The 10,969-nt window shown below is 42.7% G+C and overlaps 1 protein-coding gene across 1 annotated transcript; it reads left to right on the top strand.

Moving 5' to 3' along the window:
• The first annotated feature begins 9,574 nt into the window (after window positions 1-9,574).
• On the top strand, window positions 9,575-10,531 carry LOC137547464 (olfactory receptor 51E1-like). The gene has a single exon (XM_068271061.1). The coding sequence runs from the start codon at window positions 9,575-9,577 to the stop codon at window positions 10,529-10,531; it is 957 nt and encodes a 318-aa protein (XP_068127162.1).
• The last annotated feature ends 438 nt before the right edge of the window (window positions 10,532-10,969 follow it).

Below are 10,969 nucleotides of genomic sequence, written 5' to 3'. Positions count from 1 at the left end.
TGTAAAGGATACACACTAAGGCCTTGATTGACTAAAGGGTGATAAGTGTTAGAACGCCAGTGAAAAGCCACTTAGTTAGGACGTGAAAACAGCCGCTTCATGCGCTAATATGCGCACAAGCGTTTGAGCTTGCAAAGGTTAGCGCAAAAGTCGCACCGGTGCGCGAAAAATGTTGCACCGTTCGCGCACAAAATAGCCTTAAAAGCTATTTTACACGCAAACGGTGCCATGTTTTGCGCGCACCGGTGTGACGTTTCAAGGATCAAGAATAATGGCAAGCCTGTGGTCATTTACTATTAAAGTGGACTTAAACTCATGCACAGTACAGAAGGAAAACAGAGAAATGCACCCTGTATGTATTTTGAAAGTTTGGCCCATCTAATTTCCCCTCATTTGTGTCTAATGACAAGTTGATTGTGATTGTAATTTGATCTCTCCCCTGTGTCACATGACTGCCACGGCAGATAAGCTCATTTGAAATCACAGGCTGTAAACAATATGTCTGCTTCCATGAATCAGGAAGTAGAAACAGTGCAGATTTATTTTAGGATTTGTATCGGCTGTAACAAATAAATGTTTTGTTTAATGGTTATTATACAGTTGCATATCTATTAGAGCAGAGAGGACACTTTGAGTTCAGATCCACTTTAACACAGGGTCACTCTTCATACAGTGCAAGAACTGGGCAGACATATATTCCTATCCTGCCCACTAGCCATGTTCTCTGGTTTCTGTTCCTCCCCCTCCTCGCGGCTCTCTCGGCCTTGCATTGAGTGTTAGCTGGAATGATGGGTTATGGAACCTCTTTCTGATCTCAAACCGGTAAAATAAGTCTTTACTTAGTGCTCTCCTCTTACTCCATCATCTCATCCACTTCTGCTATTTCTTGCACAGTATATTGCCTGCTGGGAACCCGGCTGAATGATCTGAAGTCTCTACAGCTGATCTATCCCTTCTTTCTCTTCAAGCAGACCACACAAGGTCCTACCAAGATGAACAGAGGATGAGATGACATCATTTTGCCTGGCTCTGACTGAAGAGTTTAGTGGCCTCTTCGAAGAGTGAGTATTTTACAAAGCTGTTTTTTTTTTACCACTCATCTCCAGTAAAGAGGTCTATCTGTGAGATTGCCTCACTGCTGCTGTACTAACAGTTCAATTCTCCATACACTCACATGCTGTACTATGTGCAAAGTAGAAGTTATAGGGGTGTTATTAAAGAGACACTGAAGCGAAAAAAAAAATATGATATAGTGAATTAGTTGTGTACTATGAATAATTACTAGAAGATTAGCAGCAAAGAAAATATTCTCATACTTTTATTTTCAGGTATATAGTGTTTTTTCTAACATTGCATTATTCTATAATATGTGCAGATTACACAATACTCAGCATTCAAAATGAGTCTTTCAGAGCAGTCTGTGAAGTAATGACCTCTCCTCTGCCAGAGGAAAAGTAAACAGTACAATAACACTTGAGATAATAAAAGTCAGATAACAGCCCTCTCCATGACTAACTTAGTCGGAGAGCTTAATGGCTTTTTTGCATAGAGATAACAACTGGAGTTTCTCAACTCATCCTGTACTGGAAACAATTAGACTAATGTATCTGATCTTAATGTTTTATCTCTTAGCTGTACTACACATACTAATCATAATATCATAATTTTTTTTTCGCTTCAGTGTCTCTTTAACATTGATTGCTATATGGTGGACAGTGGTAGAGGTAAAAAAAAGCGGTGTACAGAGGGGGGGGGGGGAAATAATTAGTTCTGTTTTACTCCCAATATTTTAAGAAGCGAGAGGTCATGAAATAACAAGTAATCCCTCCCCTTTTGAAACCCTCTCCAGAAGCAAAGATAGACAAAAAGGTTTAATTTCTCTTCTATATGGTATAATACATGTATGAGATGTCTCCAATTTTTCTAAGCACAAATATATGCTCAAATGGGAGGAGGCCTTGTCAAAAGAACTTACATTTATAGAATGGTCGGAGATTTGGGAGAATGCCCGCAGAACCTCTATCTGTATCACAATAAAGGAAAACATCTTTTATTCTGGTGGTACCTACTACCGAACCCCATCAATTCTTTATAGGTTTTTCCCTGAAGTCTAAGACAGATGTTGGAGAGGTTGTGGAGGTCCTAGTTCGTTCAGGGCCGGTTTAAGCAACAATGGGGCCCCAGGGCAAAATAAGCCTGGGGTCCCCCCCCCCAACATATACCCCGGAACAAAAATCGGCATTAGGGGACCTTTTTTGCAGCTGGTATAGTCAGGGTGTGAAGTCCCAATCGGTCGGAGCTCCACATTCTGGCTATCCCAGCCTGCATGGGGGACAAGGGGTTAAAAAGTTTCAGGAGGGGGACCCCACATAATTTTTTTTTTTTTTTTAAATCCCACACTCTAAACATAAAAAAAAAAATGGAAAAATAGAAAAAAATGCCAGGGATCTTCATACAGCCATATTGCGGCTGTATAGCGATCCCTGGCCAAAGCGCTGTGGCTGCGTATAGACCCCCTGGAAACCCTGTCAGGAAATTTATTGCGCTTTCGTTTGATGCATGTAAAATTACACTACCGTTAGGTTTGCTACTAAAAGTGACATTTACCGCATTTAAAAGTATACTTTTTTCCTTCGAAACTTTAAAATCGATTTTCTCAAAAACTATAAGGTCTTTTTGAAAAATAGTTTTTTCCTCTTATTCCTAATGATCTCCTTAACATATCCTGCAAATTTAGGGTTTCTAGCATTTAAGGTGGATTTGATATCAACCATTAAAGTCGGCAGGTTTTTAAATGTGTATTTTTTTTCCTTTGAAATTTTAAAATCGATTTTCTCAAAAACTATAAGGCCGATTTGTCTGATCTTGTAGCCACTGGGGGCCCCTACAAGCTCTGGGGCCCTGGGGCAGCTGCCTCCTCTGCCTCTATGGTAGCGCCGGCCCTGGGTTCGTTAGATCATATTTTTTTGGTTTTGCCCCCGGATAGAAGGGTTTTGTAAAAATATAAGAGACTTGGCTGCTAAGGCTACACTTAAAGAGCTCCCTTTAGTCCGCTAGACCCTAGTACTTGGTCTACCACTTCCCCACACCAGGGTTTCAACTCAGAAAATGATAAATATGATCTTAGCGGCGGCCAGACTTTCGATTACAGCCTGTTGGAAATCTATGTCTCCTCCCACGATGGAAAGGGTTAGATCTAAAATGTATTTATTTATTTATTGTATTTATAAAGCACCAACATATTACGCAGCGCTGAATTGAATTCATTAGAAAAATGGACCTCCTTACAGCTACAAAAAATAATACAATGGCATCTTTTGAAAAAGTATGGGACTTCTGGGACATTAATGGGATTATGGCAGACTCAATATCGTAGGGGTAACAAGAAGGGCTTACCTAATTGTCTGGGATTTGCTTGCAATGTTGTGGGGGAATTGAGATTTTTCTTTGCCCTGTGATAGGTGTTGTGCCTTTGCCTTCCTGCACGGGTTTGCTTTTGATGTTAACTCCCGTTTGGAGTAATTTCATACTCAAAATATTTGATGTTACAATTAGGGCAAAAAATTGAAAAAATCCTATATTGAGGTCTTGCTACTATGTTTCTTCTGTCTTACTGAAGATGCAATAGGTGAAAATGTCTTTCTATCTGGATGTTTATAAGTATCTTTCATGTACTGCCATATTTCTGTATGCTTGCCTTTGACCTCAATAAAAAATTTTGAGTACAAAAAAACAAAACAAAAAACGAATCCCCATAACTTCAGTTCCCAAAGCATGGTGCTTAGGAGCAGGGGCGTAACAATAGACCCTGCAAGGGATGCAGCCGCTGGGGGGCCCAGAGGCCTCAGGGGGCCCCATGTGGGGGAGAAGTTTCTTTTCCTTGTCCTGAGATACAGACAACTAAATGCACAGGGAAAAAAAGCTTTTTGCTCTCTGCACAATTGTTATAATGACTGCATCTGCTCAGCCACTGATACGGAATCATACAAAGTTTTGCAGACAAAGATTTTTAGACAGTCCCTCTTCAGTATGCAGAAGGCTCTTGTGTACAGCGCTGTTCTACTCCCAGCCTTTCCCCCCCCCCCCCCTTCCAAAGTGCTGTCTACTGTAGTGATGCAAGAGGATACTGGGCACAGAGAGAAAAAGCTTTCTATTCGCTGCACAATTGCTCTAATGACTGCATCTGCTCAGCCACTGACAATGAATTATACAAAGTCTTGTAGGCAAAGGTTTGTAGAGGGTCCCTATTCAGTGTGCAGCAGGGTCTTGTGTACAGCGCCCAGCCTCCAACCTCTCTACCCCTCCCCAAGTGCTGTGTACTGTAGTGATGCCGGAGAAGTGTCTGCAGGGCCACGCCCCCAGCCTCTCTACCCCTCCCCAAGTGCTGTGTACTGTAGTGATGCTGGAGAAGTCTGCAGAGCCCCGCCCCCAGCCTCTCCACTCCTCCCCAAGTGCTGTGTACTGTAGTGATGCTGGAGGAGTCTGCAGAGCCAGTTGTGCTCCATCAGAGATGGACAGAGTGAGTGTAATAAGCTGAGGCTGGGAGCACACTTGTCTGTCAGTTTTCTGTTTAGTTTATCTGTGCAGAAAGCGTGGGGGAGGGGGCCCCATCCAAAGTTTTGCAGGGGGCCCAGTGATTTCTAGTTATGCCCCTGCTTAGGGGTAATATTTGACTTCTCTCTATCTCTCATTCCTCACATTCACTCTGAAACCATCTCCTGCCATCTCCAACTCAAAAAAATATCTCGCATCCGACCTTTTCTCATTCAGTACACTACTTAAATGTTAATACATGCTCTCATAGAATCTTGTTTAGACTATTGGAACATACTGCTTCTTTGAATACCAGCTAACAGACCCGCCTTGCTCCAGTCAGTACTCAACTTAGCTGCTCGTCTCATTCACCTTTTTTCTCGCTCTTCCTCTGCTGACCCTCTCTGTCAAGCTCTTCACTGGCTGCCAATTAACCAGAGGATTCAGTTCAAACTCCTAACCCCAACCTACAAAGCTCTCCACAATCTCTCTCCCCCATACATATCCTCACTAGTCTCCAGATACCAACCCAACCGCAATCTCAGATCTGCACACAAGCTTCTTTTGTCCACCTTTAGAATTACCTCCTTGCCACATGTATACAAGATTTTGCACGTGCTTCACCCCTCCTATGGAATGCCCTTCCACAACACATCCATCTCTCACTAATCTTTATCACGCACTCTCAAAACTCAGTTTGTCCGTCAAGCATACGCTCTACCTTAAGCCATTCCCCCTTTGACTTAAAGTGAACCTCCAGACTAAAAATCTACTCAGCAGCACTGAAAAGGCTTGGTGTTTCTTTAACAGTTTCACAGCATCAAAGCTTTGTTTTTCTTACCCAAGCCTCATTTTTAGCTGCGCACAAGAAAACTGTCCGGGCATTTTTCCCCTGATGCTGTGCACAGCATGATGGGATTTCTGATGTTGTTCTCATTCTGCTGTTTTGGTGCAATTTTTTTTTTATCTTGAATTTGAGATTTGAAGCCTAGTGCGGGCAACTGGGAGGGGTGATCAGGACATAGGACAGTTGGAACTGTGTCTCATTCTCCCTGTCACCTCCTTTCAACCAAAAAGATGGCTGCCCTCATGAAATCACAAACATTTGCCTGTTCTTTTAAAACAGTGTGGGTAAGAGATTATATTACCTATCTATTTTAATTAACATAACTAATGTAACTTAATGACAATATGTTTGTTTAGGCTGAAGTTCCCATTTAAGGCCAAGTTGCACTCCTACAAGATATCCTAGTCCTAGAAACACACTGTCTCTAGGTATTATTATTCTATGCTACCCAACCTCTTGTTTCCCCTTATTCCTGTAGATTGTAAGCTCACAAGGCCAGGGCTCTCTCATATTTTGTGTCTTGCTATATGTTATACATTTTATGCATCGCTAGTTGACCTAAGTCCGTTTAAAAATGGGCTCTAGGTCTTTGTCCCTCCGCCGCCACTGCCGCATGTTAGTGCGCATGCGTGCACATCTGTCCGTCGAGCGCATGCACGGGCACCCATCCGTCCGGTGCAAGCGCGTGCACCAGTCCGCCACATGCGTGTTTACCGGTCTACCCAGCCCTCTGGCCTGTCCTCCTCTAGTCCCAATGGCTGTCTGTGCGCACATGCTCAGTAGCGCAAATGCACAGACCCAGGGACATAGAGACAGCTGTGCGCAGGGACACTTACAGGGACTTACTTTTGTCACTGTAATTACCAATTCTGTATTTTGTAACAATTCTGTATTTTGTACCAACTCTGTACTTTGTATATTGATGTATATGATTGTCTGTATTATTATGTACCCCATGTTTGTTTCTTACTTTGTACAGCACCACGTAATATGTTGGCGCTTTATAAATCAATAATAATAATAATCCCCGGCAGCATAAAATACTATTCCCCCTCTGAGTTGTGGCAACTTGGAGGGAGATGTCATTTGGGGTCTGACAATCCCCAGAAACCCTACATTTTCTTTTCACGCCCTGCGCAGTTTAACATTACTGATACGGTGGCGACTAGTTTCAGCACTGAGTGTTGTGCACCTAAACCACCTGCTCCACCACCAGACTGAGATTTTTTTTTTTTCCTGATTTTTGTCCTGTAAACCCAGGTGTGTCTTATGGTACGACAGATATGATAAATATAGAACATAGCTGATTGCCCGGCGTTGCCCGAGAATGTATTTGGCTAGTGTTGGCTCCGCCCACTTTTTCTAACCCTAACACACAATTACTCAATGACCAAGTTTGTGAGCTTTTCGGTCTTTGGCATCAATAATTTGCATTGAAATGAAAAAAATCTGATTGGCTGTTTGTGGCTCCACCCCCTTTTCTGAATTTGAACCCAATGACCACCTGTACCAGGTTTGAGGCCTGTGCCATTAACAGTGCAAGAATGGCAGCAATGAAATATTCCCCTTGAGAAGCAATAGGTGAAGTTTGATTCACTTTTGTAGGCTCCACCCACTTTTCTGAATATTAAATCTAGTCACCCAGTGACCAACTGTGCAAAGTTTGAGAACCCTGCCATTAACAGTGTAAGAATGGCTGCAGTATACATTTTCCCAGTGACATTTTTATTTGTCTCCACCCACTGATGACCCGGCGTTGCCCGGGTATGTATTTGACCGGTTTTGGCTCCGCCCACTTTTTCTAACCCTAACACACAAACACTCAATGACCAAGTTTGGGAGCTTTGGGGTCCTTAGCATCAATAATTTGTGTATTCCCATAGAAATAAAACAAATCAGATAGGCCGTTTGTGGCTCCGCCCCTCTCCAGCATTTGAACCCCAGTCACCCAATGACCAACTGTAGCAGGTTTGAGGCATCTGCTATTAACAGTGTAAAAATGGCAGCAATTTAAATATTCCCCTTGAAAATCAACAGGTGAATTTTGATTGGCTATTATAGGCTCCACCCATTTCCCTGAATATTAATCTCAGTCACCCAGTGACCATCTGGGCAAAGTTTGAGATCCCTGCCATAAACAGTGTAAGAAGTGCTGCAGTTTACATTTTCCCAGTGAAATTTGTTTTTGGCTCCGCCCACATTTTGTATCCTGGACACAAAGTCACTACTCAGTGACCAAGTTTGTGAGCTTTGGGGTCCTTGGCATCTATAATTTGTATTTTCCCAGTGAAATGAAACACATCTGATTGGCTGTTTGTGGCTCTATCCCCTTTTCTGAATTTGAACCCCAGTGACCCAATGACCAACTGTACCAGGTTAGAGGCTTGTGCCATTAACAGTGCAAGAACTGCAGCACTTTTAATATTCCCCTTGAAAATCAACAGGTGAATTTTGATTGGCTTTTTTAGGCTCCACCCACTTATCTGTATAATAATCAGTGCCATTAACAGTGCAAGAATGGTAGCAATGTAAATATTCCCCTTGAAAATCAAAAGATGCATTTTGATTGGCTGCTGTAGGCTCCACCCACTTTCCTGAATATTAATCCTAGTCACCCAGTGGCCAACTGTGTCAAGTTTGAGAACCCTGCCAATAACAGAATGGCTGAAATCAATTTAACAAATCTGATTGGCTGTTTTTGACTCCACCCCCTTTAGTGAATTTGGTCCCCAGTCACCCAATTACTGACTGTATCAGGTTTGAGGCCTCTGCCATTAACAGTGTAAGAATGGTAGCAATATATATATTCCCCATGAAAATCAATAGGTGAATTTTTATTGGCTGATGTAGGCTCCACCCACATTTCTGAACAATAATCCCAGTCACCCAGTGGCCAATTGTGTCAAGTTTGGGAACCCTGCCATGTAAAAAATTAAGTGTCTGGCACCGCCCACTTTTTCTAACCTTGACATATTACCAAGTTTATCAGCTTTGAGGTCCTTGGTATCAATACTTTTTATATCTGATTGGCTGTTTGTGGCTCTGCCCCTTTCTGAATTTGAACCCCAGTCACCCAATGACCAACTGTACCAGGTTTGAGGCCTCTGCTATTAACAGTATAAGAATGGTAGCAGTTTAAATATTCCCTTTGAAAATCAAAAGTTGAATTTTGATTGGCTGTTGTAGGCTCCACCCACTTTCCAAAATCTTTATCTCATTCACCCAGTGACCAACTGTGCAAAGTTTGACAACCCTGCCATTAACAGTGTAAGAATGGCTGCAGTTTATATTTTCCCAGTAAATGTTGGTTTTGGCTCTGCCCACTTTTTGTAACCTTGAAACACAGTCACTCAATGACCAAGTTTGTGAGCTTTCAGGTTCCTGGCATCAAAAATGTTTGAATGGAAGCAGTTTATCCAGCAAATAAATCTGATTGGCTGTTTGTGGCCCCGCCCCTTTTGTGAATTTGGACCCCAGTCACCCAAAGACCGACTGTAGCAAGTTTGAAGCCTCTGCCATTAACAGTGTAAGAATGGCAGCAGTTTAAATATTCCCCTTTTGAAGCAATAGGTGAATTTTGATTGGCTGTTGTAGCCTCCACCCATTTTCTTGAATCTTAATCTCATTCACCCAGTGACCAACTGTGGCAAGTTTGAGAACCCTGTCATCAACAGTCTAAGAATGGCTGCAGTTTACATTTTCCAATTTAAAATGAATGGCTGAATTTTGATAGGCTGTGTTATGCTCCTCCCACTTTTCCTGGATTTGTAACCTCAGTCACCAAGTGACCAACTGTGCCAAGTGTGGGGACTCTGGCTTGATTACTGTGAGAATGGCAGCCTTTTACATTTTTTCCATTGACATGAATGGGTGAAATCTGATTTGCTGTTTGTAGCTCTGCCCATGTGTGCAGGGGGGCCGCGAGACCCCCAGAACGTATCATCCCAGGTAGTAAGGGATCTGTATACCAAGTTTCGTTCAAATCGGTCAAGCCGTTTTCGCGTGATCGCGGCACATACACACACACATACATACATACATACATACACACACACATACATCCGATTTTATATATATAGATGTGTATTTCTGTATGTTTTAAAACTATATTTCTATGTATTAATGTATTGCTTTTATTGCTTGTTTTGGTTACAGGAGAAGATGTGTGACATCTATGGCTGAACACGTGTCACAATGTTAGAAGACAACTTAACGTGTTCCAGAATAAATGATTTCATCCTCAGTGGGATTCCAACTCTGGATGGTTTTAATTTTTGGTTTGGCTTCCCCCTCTTTTTATGGTACATTCTGGCTGTCCTGGGGAATGCCACCATCCTTTACCTCATTAAGGTTCACCAGGAGCTCCAGAAACCCATGTACATCTTCCTCTTCATGTTGTCTGTTGTGGAACTGTTAATCTCCACCACAACCGTGCCTAAAATGTTGGAAATCTTTTGGTCTGACGGCTACCAGATAACTTTTGACATGTGTCTAGTCCAGATGTTCTCGATCCACTTTCTGACCACCATGGAGTCTGGGATCTTAATGGCGATGGCCGTAGACCGATACTTGGCCATTTGCCACCCACTGAAATATACTTCTATTCTGACCATTCACAGGATTGTGAAGATCACCTTGGCCATTATGGTCAGAGGGGCAGCTGGGATGATGCCTCTCCCATTACTTCTCAAGAGGTTCTCCTTGTGGAAGAGCAATCTACTGACCCATTCCTACTGCCTCCACCAGGAGGTCATGAAATTGGCCTGTGGAGACATAACAGCTAATGTCATACATGGCTTGTTCGTGGTCATCTCTGTCATGGGCCTGGACTTTCTGTTCATCTTCTTTTCATATATGCTGATCATAAAGACTGCGGTGTGCATGGTTGTAGAAGCCAATAGGAAGGCCATAAGTACCTGTACAGCCCACATATGTACTGTCCTCATCTACTATATCCCTCTGATTAATGCCTCTGTGGTGCATCGGTTTCCGTATGGGACAGTCCCAAACCTCCCCATCCTTTTCGGGAATGCCTACCTGCTGCTCCCTCCTGTTATCAATCCAGTCATCTATGGAATTAAAACTAAGCAGATTCGAAAAAGGCTCATAAAACTGTTCAATAAAGTTTTATGTTTAAACAAAACATTATGAGAGACTAGGAAGTTAAACAGATACACACAGGACACATACACACAAACACTGAACACACACATACTGAACACATACACACAGCACACTGTATGCACACGCACGCACGCACGCACGCACACACACACACACACACACACACACACACACACTTGCTGTGCACACACACTCACAAAGACACACACACACACACACACACTGTACACATACATACAAACACACACACACACATTCTGCGCACACACACACATGCACACACACAATGTACACACACATACACACACACACACTAAACACATACACATCAAACTGTATGCACACAAACACACTGGACACACACACACACACACTTTATGCACACACACACATACACAAACTCACAAAGACACACATACACACACACACACACACACACACACACACACACACACATACACACAC

The sequence above is a fragment of the Hyperolius riggenbachi genome, chromosome 2 (assembly GCF_040937935.1).
Source record: "Hyperolius riggenbachi isolate aHypRig1 chromosome 2, aHypRig1.pri, whole genome shotgun sequence".
Lineage (NCBI taxonomy): Eukaryota > Metazoa > Chordata > Amphibia > Anura > Hyperoliidae > Hyperolius > Hyperolius riggenbachi.
This window is presented reverse-complemented; position numbering and strand designations above follow the sequence as displayed.